At 44.2% G+C, this 14,585-nt stretch overlaps 1 protein-coding gene across 3 annotated transcripts; it reads right to left on the minus strand.

Annotated features, from left to right (window-relative positions):
- Window positions 1–1,291: 1,291 nt before the first annotated feature.
- Window positions 1,292–11,731, minus strand: LOC119171753 (cyclin-dependent kinases regulatory subunit). Of its 3 annotated transcripts, XM_075892366.1 has the most exons (5): window positions 11,643–11,717; window positions 11,199–11,268; window positions 10,454–10,550; window positions 8,528–8,655; window positions 1,292–1,410 (listed from the first exon to the last, which is right to left on the minus strand). In XM_075892366.1, exons 2-5 carry the CDS (start codon window positions 11,206–11,208, stop codon window positions 1,367–1,369), a joined length of 279 nt encoding a protein of 92 aa, XP_075748481.1. In that variant the 5' UTR covers window positions 11,209–11,268; window positions 11,643–11,717; the 3' UTR covers window positions 1,292–1,366. The 3 variants fall into 3 exon arrangements, with proteins under 3 accessions (XP_075748481.1, XP_037278478.1, XP_075748482.1); XM_037422581.2 differs by lacking the exon at window positions 10,454–10,550 and having other exon boundaries at window positions 11,643–11,731; XM_075892367.1 differs by lacking the exons at window positions 10,454–10,550; window positions 11,643–11,717 and adding an exon at window positions 11,510–11,571.
- Between the last annotated feature and the right edge of the window lie 2,854 nt (window positions 11,732–14,585).

Genomic DNA, 14,585 nt, shown 5'->3' on the forward strand with positions numbered 1-14,585 from the left:
GCGCAGTAGTCGTAAGCGTAATTCCAACCATGTCATCACGAAAGCTAATACTAGTTGTTAAGGCTTTTTGTCCCTGAACTTGAAGAGATCAAGAAAATATGTTCCGCTTAACAGAAGTTCCGTTTACTAAGGTGAACTTAGATGCAGCACTGAAGTACGAAACAAATCATATTAGGGCACTTCTTACACGTAAGCAGCAGTTTAATTTAGGAGATTTAAGTTTACCAAGCATCCATTGTAATTATGATTGATGCTGTAGTGGACATCTCCGGAAATTTTAACCATCTGGGGTTCTTTAATGTGCACCTTTATCTAATTACACGAGCTTCTAGCTTTTTGCTTGCATCGCAATGTGGTCTCCATAGTCGTGATTGAATCCCATGATCTCTGGATTAGAAGTCAAGCATCATAACCAACCAGTAGGCCCCAGTTGTGGGTATAAAAAAAAAAACTGTCCGTGAAAAATACAAAATTCTGATTATATAACACAAATTCAATGTGTCACTGCACAAGCAGACCATACCCCTTTTCGTATAAAATGCTTTTAGAGATTTTTACACTGTTTGGTCTCTGCTTTTTCCTATTATTTTTAAATTCCACAAAGCACGACACATATCTGCAAGACTTACCCAGTGTCAAAAGAAATACACCATTACATTTACCAGTATTATTAGCATGCTACCTCATTCGGCAGTTAATGCACCGTTTAGCTGGTCCAATGGAGGACTTGCCACAACTAAAGAAAATTTTATAGACAACAGTCTCGGCACAAAATCTGATAGGTAACATGTGCCTCCTCGGGCACCCCATGCAAGAGACAAAAAATAATAAAACTTCTGGAATTCCATACAAAGTAATCGCAACGAAAAATAATAACCTTTCTTTCTAAAACTCTGTTGCTGTGCACTGCAGAGTATCATGCAGAGGTTTTAGGTTTCCTAAAACTACCTACCATAAACAAGAAAGTGGCCAAGACTAAGGTGACAGAATAAAACATGCATTTCTCTTTTTTCATCTGTGCAAGAAATAAGAAATGATTGATTGATATGTGGGGTCTAACGTCCCAAAACCACCACATGATAATGAGAGATGTCGTAGTGGAGAGCTCCAGAAGTTTCGACCACCTGAAGTTCTTTAACGTGCACCCAAATCTGAGCACACGGGCCTACAGCATTTCCGCCTCTATTAGAAATGCAGGTGGTGCAGCCGGGATTCGATCCCGCAACTTGCGGGTCAGCAGCCCAGCACCTTAGCCACTAGACCACAGCGGCGGGGCAAGAAATAAAAAAGCTGGTGGGTCAAATGCATGTTTATGTCACTAATGTCCCCAGCTGCTTTGTATCACCAGCAATGCAGTTGATTTGGTCTACATTTCTTTGGTGGGCCTCCTAAACAGAAGCACATGGGGCTCTGAAAAAAATAAAAGAAGTCCGCCAGTCAGTACCTTTCACATGCTCCCTCTTGTCCCTTATAAAGATAGGAAAGCTACAAGAAGCAACAATTTATCCACTGAAACAAGCAATAGCATAAACTATACAGAGTTGATGCACACTGAAATCAGCCAGTTATAGCGAGCGAACTTGATACAAGACATTGTAAATTGTAGCCAGTGAATTTAATTTTCGTGTGTAAGTATATCCAGAAGCGTATGTTGGGGGGGATAGTTGGTAAGACATAATTGAAAAAATATAACTGCACTAAAGACAAGACACCAGAAACGAAGTGGAATTCATTTCTGGTGTCTCGTCTATAGTGCACTTATATTTTTTCAAGTATGTACATGTACATAACAACCACGGGTAGTATTGTCTGAAACACTTCCATGTGCTGCCAATATGCTACTGATTTCCGGTATCAAATTCGGTGTCATTAGCACGAGCGAAAATTCCTGTTGGATGCAAACACTAAAAACAGGTCAAAACTTGCTGGTATATATGCCGTGTTTCTTGAGGGAGGTTCTACAAACGAAGTAAATTGAGCTGAAAAGAAAGTTTGGGTCGGGATAGGGATTTCACTCTGACTTCCCAGGTGTGAGACGAAACATGCTATCAAACAGCTACAATGGCTCAGTAATTGAGGCTGAATGGAGGGCGACTCGGCGAATGACGGCAAGTGCCAGTGCTTCGTAACTTAAAGGCTTGCGCTGACATCATCGCAGCTCCTGGCGAATTTCTTGGGCAGTATTTAACTGCTCGTACATGCGTTACGGCCAGATGAAGCTGCCCACCCATGATTGTGCCATAAAATAGAAGGCTCATGTTTATAACAATACCCCGCTCAAACCTTAAAGATGAAGCTTATGCGCCCAACTTTTGCTGTAGGCACCATGCTATAAAAAAGAAAAACCTAGATTGTTCACCTTAGGGCCATTAAAAAAACAGTTCATCTGTATTAATAGACTCTGGAAACACTCCTTTTACCATGAGACAGCATTTCATAACACAAAAGAGGCGCAAAAAGGAATAACTACTGGTGCCAATGTGTATAGTACTCTGTTTCAAAAGTTCCCTTCAGCACTGTCGAAGCTACAGGGCCTTTTAGCCATTAGGAAGGGCGATTCGCTCCTCCACATTTATTCATCTGCGCCATGTCGACTGCTCAAAGCCTTCACGGCGTCTGCTTGCCGATCTGTCCATACACGCTCGATGCAGATGTAATGGCTGGCTTATGAACTTAAACATACAATAAAACTGTGAAACAAGCAACTACACCAGGAACTTGAAGCGTGGATTTGTTGCTCTGCCGAAGATCGGTAGACGCTTATGCCAGAGGATGCCTTCACTTTGCGTGGCTGTTTCTCTTCTCTCCGATGCTGTTCGTGGCTTTTGTATGACTGCTTCTCCATCGATGCGTTCCTTTGTGTCTCCCGGTGCAACACTTTTTTTCCTCTTTTTTTGTTTCCACTGACGGAGGATCCGATGTTCAAGAAACACTGTGCCAGGTTGCGATCTATTGGAGATGCAGCGTTCTTAGTCTAAAGACACAGACTAAGCAGTGCCTCAGAGTGTCAGGCTTAGCAGGTGCAGCTGACCAAGCAGCGTATCTCGGTAATAATGACAAAATGTACCTGATGCTTTATCCTCGGAGTAAGATGAAACTAATCGATGACTGTTTTCACCATTTATTTGTTGATGTCAGTACAGAGGGGGTGTAGCAAGTGCAAGTTTGGATCGAAGCCGGCGGTTGTGTCTGCACGAGTGCTGCCATGTTGATTTGTAAACACAGTTACCAGCGGTAACCAACACAAATAACTTAATCTGCATTAATTAAATGCGAGAAATAAACATATCACGAATCAATGTGGCATAACACGCACCAAACAAATGCCAACTGCAGTCCACCCTGTCAATTTTAAGGCACTAAATATATCTGGGAGTATGTTTCGCTGCGCATGCGTGCGACTTTCTTACACCCCGTCGCTTAGGTAATGCTGAACCACAGTGGTGAAACAGAGTATAGACACACGCTCACTGAGAAGGCGTTAATCTTTACTATAAGGCAAAGTTCATGTTTGAAGGCTAAACATGATTTATTTCAAAAACTTTTGTTGCCCTAATGAGGCCAGGATATGAAATACTACTTTGAACTCCTTGACAACACATCGACCTATTGACATTGGTGCAATGGCACAATATCTTTTCTTTTAATAATTAACTCATCACTATTCCTGAAGTTAACAATCACATTTTCAGATAATGATAATTTATTACTGCTGCATTTTTAAGTGCTGTAATTTATCACTACTGTAAGCATGAATAGTCTATTATAGAACTCGCACAAGATTGTGTCCCTGGTGTTTAACATTTATGGGCCTTATGGCACAAGACCTAGCACGCCACTGACTTTTTTCAGCACACTATGCTTTACAGTCCCAAGAAATATCTGCCGCTGCGAGCCTTTTGTGATGCATCTACCTCATATATGAAACATAGCTTTTACATGGAGGCTACATCTACAGTAACTGAAAACAGGCTTTTTAACACAGCCCATTACAGCTGGTCTTTCATGTGCACCTAAATTAGGTTTACAAGAATTTTTAGTTTCACACCCTTGAATACATGCTTTTTCACACCCTTGAAAAATACAGTGAAAACAAGGGATCGATCGAATCAAGCCACTTCCTCGCTAGTTTGTGTGCACACAATGAAAATCCAGCATCCAAATATTTCTTATTTCTTCCACTTTATACTATATTCCCGGCAAGTTCCATGTGGCTTACACTGAAATGGGCTTCAAAGTTGGCTCTTGATCAAGCATGCCATTAATGCAATATGCTTGGATGTAGCAGGATGACATTCCGCTTTCCACGTGTATTGCATCTTGAGAAAAGTCTATTCTGCTTTGCTGATGATGACTATGACCATGGCAGAAGTGCGCAAAAAGTTTGGTCTCAGTTTTGTAGCAAGATCCCATTGGCAATAGGAAAATCATGCAATGAAGTCAACTTCGGCATGGTCCTAACACCAAGAGCAAGCCATGTAATCGACCAGCATCGCTCTGAGTAAGTCGCTCAAGAATGAAAAATAAGGTGCAACAACTCATCCGGGAGGACTTTCTAAGGTGCTGCAAATTCCAAGCCAAGCAATGCTTTGCAGTCCCAAGAAATATCTGCCGCTCTGATGCATCATATCTGATGCATCTACCTCATATTTAAAACTTAGCTTTTACATGGAGGCTACATCTACAGTAACTGAAAGCAGGCTTTTAACACAGCCCATTACAGCTGGTCTTTCATGCGCACTTAAATTAGGTTTGCAAGAATTTTTAGTTTCAAACCCTTGAAAACATGCTTGCCATAGCTGGTCTTTCTGTTCTGTTACGATCTTCAACACTACCAAGTACTTCAGCTGGCAACATTACAAGCACTCGTTAACCTCAAGCTTTGTGTCATCGTTGCAATAACATGCAATGCCTCTCCTACGATATGCTCCCTCAAATTGAGAGTGAAAGCAAACGTAATACACCATCGACACAGCAGTGCAATGGACAAATGATGTGTCGCACTAGCATTTTTGGAGGACATGCTTCACTACATGAAACTGACGTCTGTTTTTAAAAGGCTACACAAAGATTGTGTCGCAGTACTGCAAATAGCATTATACGTATAGTGTAAAGACGTAGAATAAGCAACTTTTTTGGAAAGGAAAACTAATGAAGTGTTCATATTTACCGAATTCCATTTACTAATTTGTACATTTCGTACTTATGTCCCCCCCTCCCTCTTTTTTTTTTTTTTTCGTCCAGTCACCGACTATCAGTGTTTCAAGCAAAATCGGGCCATGAGATGTCTTCAAAAGTTGGTTCCACATCTCATCAGGGGTGAAGTCAGTTTGTTACATCCAAAAGTACTACCCTTAATAAAAGTTATGCCTACCTTTTGGCCCACCAGCTATCACCCCAGTTTTTAATCAGACCTTCCGGTTAAAGGGCGACCAACACAAAAATTTTCAGCAACATGCTTCTGAAAGCTAGTTTCAGTTCCTCCTGTACTCCAATGACTCAACACTGTTTGGGCTTCTTATCATACGCTCATGCAAGATATTGTGATGTTTCCACAGCCATTGTACTGCGTTGCTCCACTGCTGACGTACAAGCGATCATTGTGAACACTGTTGGTAATGCACAAGTAGCAATTTTGTATGTTTTTGTGCCTGACTTCACCAGAACTAGCCTAATGATGCATAAAGACACTAAAATTGACATGGTAGCCTGACGTCACACTAGCGTCGATGTCAGAGAGTGCACGATGCAAAAATTGGCTTTAATTATTGTCACGGACGGCTATTTTTGGCGACACCGCGTCACGGCAATTAACGGGCGCCGTACTCCCCGACTGACGGTGAGAAACGGCGGCGCATGAAAGGGTGCCGAGAAGTGCAAAATGGGGTGCTCTCCTTAGAACGTCGCCGCCGACGGTTAATCCTTTTGTAACTGTGGCGGCGTCTGCAAGGTCGTAGAAGGCCGCGGTATACCCCGAAAAAGGATTAGACTACGAGACACACCAGCGGAGAGCCAAACGTTTGACCGTTCCCACGAGGAAAAGCGTGGGAAACGCTCTGGTGGCCAAGCCGTATGACAACAACCCGACAGGTTGTCACTCTCGCTAGTTGAGGCCCCTCTCCCAATTAAAAAAGGGGTGGGGTCAAAATATTTTTGGGGCGGAGTTTCCCCTCAATTAAACGCGCATGATTGGACCCATATAGAGGTCTCTTGTCCCCAAGGAAGAGAGCGAGGAGACACGAGGGCGATTTAAGCGCAGGATTTTGCCCTGCTAGGCAGACTAGTCGCTGACCAAGATGGTGTAGAAACAGATCAACAAGCATCTCTTCTAGAAGTTTTTAGTGTGGCTCTGTATCGGCTGGCCACCTAAACTTAGCCGTTCGTCTAGTTGTGACGCGATATTAACGTCTGCAACGTAGACATCGGGACTTCGCCTCGAGTTAGCTCAACCTGCTCGAAGTCACCTGCAAGCACTAGCCTCCCGCAGCCACCAGCGTTGCAACACCGCCGACATCGCAGTCGTGCCAGAACTCTCTTCGACTTCTCGCATCCGATCGTCGGGGACACAACGCTGCCGGTCATCACACGTATGCCTTCACCTGTTTATATCTTCGAACTTTCTCCTCTGTAGTTCTGTTGTGTTAGTTGTGTAGTTTGTAATAGTTCTCTCTCGTAGGCTGATTTATTGTTTCTGTTGTATATTTCTTTAGTTGTATCAAGTGTCGATGTATTTTGTTAGTTGTATTGAAGTGTTGTATTAGATCCCGTGTGCTGCAATATCACTAGAGTAAAGTTGTTTTGTTTTCTCACGTCTCTGATCTCTTCACTGTCTCTGCTTGCGTGCGGAACGAACCAACCTGCTGTCATTCCCGTCGCCGACTTCGCGCTGGCGACGCTTGAGTGGCAGCTTGTAACAATTATAAAAAAATATATATATCTTATCAACTTGGTCCATGTGTGCAGAGTTATACAATGGAGTAAATTCAGCTTCGAAAATTGGCATATGTATCCTTTAAAAGTACAGGCAATGGCTGAGAACCGAATTGAGATTTTCTCACTAATGTAATTACTGTCTGCTATATTGGATAGAAGGAACTTTGTCTTTCTTATTAAACAAAGACTTAGAATTTCATTTCTTCACTGAAGTCGTGGTAAATGACTTTTGGCGCCCCACACAGTCGGAAAGCAAAGATGCATATGATGGCCATCACGTGATCTTTTACTGGTGCATGCCGTTAATTGTATCTCTACGGGAGCTGAAATGCAGTACACATTTATCACTATAATCTTTTCCAACTTAATATTGTGCAAATGGGTCTTGATTTGTACTGAGCAGAACAGTGGTGCCGCCTTTGCTCGACGTATGTTACGAAGCACCGAAGTGGCAGAAAAAAGTTGTTAGCTGAGCACCTAGCGGCACCTGCCAAAGAGTTGGAGAAGTACCTGGAGCACCTGGCTCGCGAGGCGGTAAACAGACTCTACGTGACAACCAGTGATCAGAAAACTTATTCTACCTGCTTTTTACATTATGCAGTCGACTCTCATTAATTCAAACTCAAAAGGACCTCTGAATTTTGTTCGAATTATTAAGAAGTTGGAAATATCAGAAGTTTTCAGATAGATGATTCTGGGTGAGGTGACATGACACATTATAATGAGGCGTTGATTTCATCACATTTAAAAATTTTCTAAGTGTTTTTAAGTGCTAACTGCAAGCACTGAACAAAAAGCAGAGGTGTAAAGTCCACAAATCTATTGGCCATCTACTGCTGATAATACCTTATAGATAAACCGTGAATTGCCAAATGCTTCATTGCTATACGTATGTGCTTTCAGCACAAAGCTTTCTATACCAGTTGAGAAGTATCACGATTTGTCATGCCTGTGCTTCGTTTCAAACATTTGTTTACTTTCAAAGCCTTTTTTCTTAAAGGCCTCAGGTACTTTCACATTTACACTGTTAGGGTTATATAAGCACACGAATTCTTAAATAGTAGTGGAAAGCAGCAGATATTATCTGGTATGGACCTGCAAAAAGTATGAATTAACCGAATGATGGAGTTTGAATTAGGAGGCTTTTAAGTACGTTAAAAAAATAGAGGGCCAACCAAAAAAATTCAATTTTGTTTGAATTAACTAAAAGTCTGAATTATCAGAGTTTCAATTGTTGCGAGTCTACTGTATTGAGGAATGGTTCAAAATCTCAAAATGAAGGTCGTTAACCACAGTTGCACTCAGTCCTATGAAAGAAGAACGTTGAGTGTAATGAACAGTTTGCGAGCAGGGCTATCTGCATTTCCATCGTTTTTCACCTATGCTGGACGAGGCATTCACACTTCATCAATGACTTCGCATATCAGAAAATTTTCCTTACAAAAAATCTACACGCTTTTCAAATAAACCACTGCAGGTATAACTAATACCAAAGGAATACTTACCGTTAGGCCTTAAAAAAACTCATGAAAAATCTGTTGTCAGTCCTTCTAAGTGGATGTTCATTGTGGACCAACAAGTAAGGACCACTCACCGGGTAAGTGAAGCATGTAGTGCTCCCAGCCAAGAGACTGCTGCACCCCCAGGTTGCGCCACTCGGTCTCGGTCATTAGGTGGGTCTTGGGCACAGACTGGGCCAGCTCAGGTGGCAGGATCACATGTCTATGGGTTGTTGAAAAAAAAGGGGATTGTCATGCGCAGGGATGAATTCATAATTGATTGAGACTTTACATCCCAAAACCATGACTCGATATAATCACGAGGGACGCCTAATAGGAGGGCTTTAGAAATTTTGACCATGTATGGTCCTTTAAAGGGGCTATGACACCCAATTTCGCTCATAATCTGTGTTGTGTTGGTTAATCCTTAAATGTTCACAAACAAGCTGGCAAATTCACAACCATATGGTCCAGCACTTAATTCATAACTAGATCAAAAGATGCCTAGTAGAGCACCAATTGGACAAGACATTGGTTTTGAATAGCATTGGCACAATGTTAGGCCTGGTGATGGACGTTTTAGCATATGTGTTCGGGCTAACATACCAAAACCACCATGCTATTATGAAGGACGTCGTAGAGAAGGGCTCTGTAAATTTCGACCACCTAGCTTTTTTTTTAACGTGCCCCTCAAGCATTTTTGGTTCCATAAAAAATGCGGGTGTCACAAGCGGGATTCGATTCCAAGACCTTTGAACGGGACAGCATACACACACCATAGCCACTAGAACACTGTGGCGAGTGCGTAGAACAATAAGAAACAAACACGTCGATTGCGACAAACAATCATGGCAGCTCCGAGCACTGTCGTACCCACCAAAGTGCTCGCCGATTCTTGTAATGATCGGAGATTCGCTTTGCATCCTTTTCGGCACATATTCCCCCCATGCTTTATGATTGTTTGGATTTCGATGGCTTGTGTCGCGTTTTCTGTCGGGCATTACGGCTTCTGACTGACTAAATATAACGTTGAAATTTCCAACTTCCACACGTCCGTCATACGTGGACTCTCTCTCAGTGGCGTAACTAGGGGGGGGCAAGGGGGTACAAGTGCCCCGGGCGCCACTAGGGAGGGGGCGCCAAGCCGAGTCCTCGGGTTGGCGCCCCCTGGAAAGGTTGTCAATGTTTTTTTCCGTAAAACCGCCTGGAAGGGGGGAGGGGCGAGGTTGTAATGTACGACTGGAAGTGGGGATGGTGGTGAAGGAAAGGGTTGCCGCAATGGCTTTTGCATCGGGAAAAGGATCCTCTATTTTCATTTTGCTGCGCTACCTCCGTGCCTTCCCATGACCCTCGGCTAAGCTTTGTTTTGTGCTCCGCAGCACTGGGTTAGATGAGTTTCAGCGAACCCCACCAGCCTCCCAAACCACTTACTGAAAGCTTCCCTGAAACCAACCACGTACGTAAACAAAATAAAATAAAAAAGTTCGAATGCACCTTTTTTGAGTAAGAACAGAAAACTCCAACGAAATAGCCGATCGTCCAACGACTAATCGTCCACGCAGCGGCGGAAGGAAGGGCGAATATAATCCGTGACCTCGGCACCAAAGGCTAAACAAAGGCGTTTATTCGCAGAGTTCTCTGGAGGAAAGACGGAGAAAGCGTGACACGACGGCGACGTTTGTTGATTCCCTGCATCGCGGGCGCCAGCAAAGCAATAGAAGGGCGGGGGTCAACGTTTCCCACATGCCATCCACCGCCATGGGCAGGTTCATCCTTTGGCCCAAAGAACACGCACCTGCGAAAAAAGCGCAGAGCGTAGTGTACCCGACAGCATGTGCCGACTGCCCCGCTTCGTACGTTGGAGAAACCAAGAACTTCCCTGAAAGAATGCGGCCGCACAAGGATGACCTCCATCAATGGAACAGCGAACGGAGCGAAACGGCAGAACACTCCGACCAGTTTAACCCCCATACCAGACCCGAGGGCGCGGTGTCTAGCTGGTTGCTTTGTTTTGTACTCACCCTGCATTCCTTGGGATGCACAAATAGCGCGAAAGCTTAGGTACGAGAAACTTGGGCCTGGGAAGCGCCCGTGCCGTCAAGATTTTTGCAGTGTGGACTGGAAGAGAACAATGACGGGTAAGGGACTTCCGGAAGTTTGAATAAAAAAAGAAAAATACTATACAAAAACGCGGGCGTAGCTCATCGAAATCAGAACTGGTGGCCCTTGGCCTCCGAAATGGCCCGCCGCGCGCCAGTAGGCAATCGCGGAAGCCTACATTAGCGCTTTTAATGGGGGGGGGGGGCGCGGAAATTATCACGGGCATAATGAGGGGCGCGGAAATATATTTGCCCTGGGCGCCGTCCTATCTAGTTACGCCACTGCTCTCTCTACTGCTAAGTGCTCGCTCGTGCTCCTGCGATACATTTTTTTTTTTCATTTCTTGTTATTATTCTTCCAATCACGATTCGATACCTTTCGTGAATTCGCTCGAACGAGACAATCCCAATCGGGCCCGACCAACGCCGCAACATTTTTCGCGGGCAAACGGGGTGACGTTAATTCTCAATCTAAATAAGAGCAACGTGAGTACGCATTCGTTTGGCCAACAAGCTACACACAATAAATTCATGTCGTGAGCACTTGCGATAATCGCGAAATCGATGCCATTCAGCAACTTCACTTGTAGGGCAATGATCGTACTTAAGCCTGATGCGCTCTGTTGACGTGGCACGTGCAATTAATGTACCCAACAAGCTTTCTCACCTGTACTCATACTTGTTATCGTAGTACTTGTCGGAGTACTGGATGGCGGTCTCCGGCATCCCAAAACGACCTAAACGAACAAATCAACGCTCGTTACAGGTTCGGTGGTTTCTACCACCGGCGTAACGCCCCTACGGGAGCCCATACGATTCCACTATGCAGAACAAGTACAGGAATGCAAACAATAGTTGCATCAATAGCATGCTACATTAAAACATGAGTTAAAGTACAGATTGGCAAAGCAATGTGTATATCCGTAGCGAGTTATGCGCTGGCATCGGACGTGGACCACAAGACCGCCTTTTACTGACCAGATGTGCCTGAACAGCAACTTCAGCGAGTGATATAGTCTAAGTTTTCCCTTGAGCTCCCTGAACAGTAAAAGTGCGACGCGTAGCGCTAAATAACAATATTGGATGTTAAGTAGAGAGTACACTACTGTACCTTTCCGTATCAAACGCACCGTTCAAATAAGTGCGGCTATTTTGAATTGCCCCGTGCGACTTCGGTTGAACTTTGGCTCGTCTTGGCTTTGACGCAAAAATAGCAGTGTTGCCAACATAAAATGGCGGAAAAACCATATGAAAACACGGGAAAACAAAAACAGTCGTGTTCCATCATTCCAGTCCATTTGATGGCGATAAGTTTTCACCAAATGACATACAAAAACAATGTGACAGTTTCTTCTCACTCAGTGTAATCACTCGAATTCCTGAACTGATTACCGCAAATCCATAATTGGGGACACCATGGGGGACAGACACACATTGCGTCAAGACGGGCATTTTGTTTGCATAAGTATAGGATTTACTATTTCTAACAGTGCACAAATTAAAGTAATGCCTCCATATAAAATGAATCGGTCATAAGCCTCGTCACCGGTCCTAACTGCAATGAGTAGTCAATATACGTTGTTGAAGTACAGTTTTGCACGAGTTCAATTCGTAAAGAAACTCTGGCATATTTTTACTAAGTATGTCATTCGGGTTTAATAAAGCTACACCGCCATCGTGTCACCATGGGGTTCGGGTTAAACAATTAAGTGCAAATGCTATAGCACATCCACTACAGCTTTTGTTTAACTAGAGCTTCATACATTGTCTCGTGTATAGCTATTAGGAATAGCGTAGTGTTGTAGTGAATTGTGCAGTATTTAAGAGTCAATATATGCAAATGTGGTGCTCGAAAGCTAAATCTCGAGGAGGGACACTTTCAAAGGGTGTCCCCCCCCCCCCCCCCCCGGCTCGACCAAATAGTCAGGACCCCCCTGACACCCCCTAATCTCTCCCCATCATCACGCCGATGGATATATGTCACGCTTATTATGTGTTATCACGATCTAGTGGCCGACTGACACCACGCTTCCTGCAGTTAGCGGAAGCGTATTACTGTAACGCTTTGTTGCTCTGCGCCACGGAGGAAGGAAAAAAACCTTTTTCCTTCCTCCGTGCTCTGCGCGCTCACTTTGTGAAACCAACGCTTCCTCTAGAAGATGCCTGCCGCATGAGAAGAAAAACGGCTGCCAGACCCTTTCCCTCCTTTACTTTAGAATGTTGTCGGTCACTAGCGTCACTTGTGGCGGACGGTGCAACAACGCAACACTTTGCATAGCCTTCGAAACAGTAGTGCACAGTTGCAGGTCTCGAATAACTCTCGACTGCCGCGCCCTTATGGGCCGTAGATGAAGAACGCTTAGCTGGTACCGCCCGCTGCCGTGATTATGGATGGATGGATGCTATGAGCGTCCCCTTTATAACGGGGTGGTGACAAGTATGCCACCAGGTTCGACAAAAAAAAAACCTTTTTTCTTTTTTTTTATGTTGGCCTAATGCCTCTACTTCAATAAATTCTATCTTAATGGAAAAAAGGTAAATTGTCAGCTTAAGTTCTCTGCCATTTACGGCACACTGTCCATATTTTATTTTTCCAATATTTATTTTTGTCCTAAGCGCCGCGCGGTCGCGAGCGCCACCGCGCGGCGCTTGCTCAAAACTGAAGGCAGGCCAACTCCGCTGGGAGCGCGAGCCATTCCCCAGGCATTGTTTAGAGGAGGCGTTGGTGAAACCTAAGCGATAAGAAAGGTGGACGATCCCAACTCGCGCACCAAACGACACGGAAAGCTCACTTCTTTAGTCACCGACCTGGCGTGACACAACAAAACGTTGGCGTAAGGGAAGGCACCCGATGCGGCATGCGCGACCTCAATGAAATTGCTTCAACACAATATATACCAGAATATAACACGCGTACAAAAGTGCACCTGTCGATCCTGTAAATATACTCGAAATCGCAAATGATCATTCATGAACATAGCTGCCAGATCAATAGCAGGCACTTCACTCTTTTGCACTGTCGCGACTCGCAAGTGTCACGTTCCAGATCGCAAACCTCTATTTGCCCAGTGCGGATCGGTTAGGAGTGGTTGCTGACTAACGTCATGAGATCGGCAGGTTGAGTACTCAGTCTTCCTGCGAATTAAGTGAACTGAGTTTTGCTGTAACAGTTAGCCTGCCCGTAGGTGCCATCTGTTGCACTGACTGAAATGAAAGAACTTTATTTTTTGTACCACATGCAAATAGGCTAACAGTATTTTTTTCTCTTATTCATAGACATTCTCTTCCCCTTTTTTTTATTGCTTTGTTTTTGACGTCTCGTTTATAAACCGGTGCATTTCTTCAGAACTTTGGCTGTGCCATTCCTTTTTTATCCATGTTTGGGGTTTTTGCTTTTTTGTTTTTTGCTGTAAGACGTACAGTGGCATGCACATCTCTTCCTTCATGTTAACGGCCGCAGGCGCAAATAATTACAGCTACGGCCATACAGCGCGGCAGCGCACTTCTTATTTTTCAAAACGCCGATGCTAGCTAGCCCCGCTGCGGTGGTTTAGTGGCTATATAAGGTACTCGGCTGCTGACCCGCAGTTCGCGGGATCAATGCGGCGACTGCATTCCTGATGGAGGCGAAAATGCTGTAGGCCAGTGTGCTCAGATTTTGGTGCCCGTTAAAGAACCCCAGGTGGCCGAAATTTTCGGAGTCCTCCACTACAGCGTGTTTGAAATATGAGGTTAGCGATTGAAGTGCAGATATTGTAAACAAATCTGACAGCTTGTTGTTGTTGTAAGCTTTCTAGTTTTCCTACGTCGATTTTAAAGAACGGCACGTTATAATGCGGGGCATGCGAGTGTTTTATATACCAGCGGAGCACCTCAAACATTTCTGTTCACACTAAGCGCGTTCCTACGCATGGTTTTCGTTCTGTCGAATGTCTTTGAAGAATGTCTAGAAAATTCGGTTTTCATTTAACCCTCCACATATTGCACACACCGCAAGGTGTCTTCCCCAGCTCGAATATTGGGTAAGTCCCGCTACTTACCACTGGTCCACTAA

The sequence above is a fragment of the Rhipicephalus microplus genome, chromosome 4 (genome assembly GCF_043290135.1).
Source record: "Rhipicephalus microplus isolate Deutch F79 chromosome 4, USDA_Rmic, whole genome shotgun sequence".
NCBI lineage: Eukaryota > Metazoa > Arthropoda > Arachnida > Ixodida > Ixodidae > Rhipicephalus > Rhipicephalus microplus.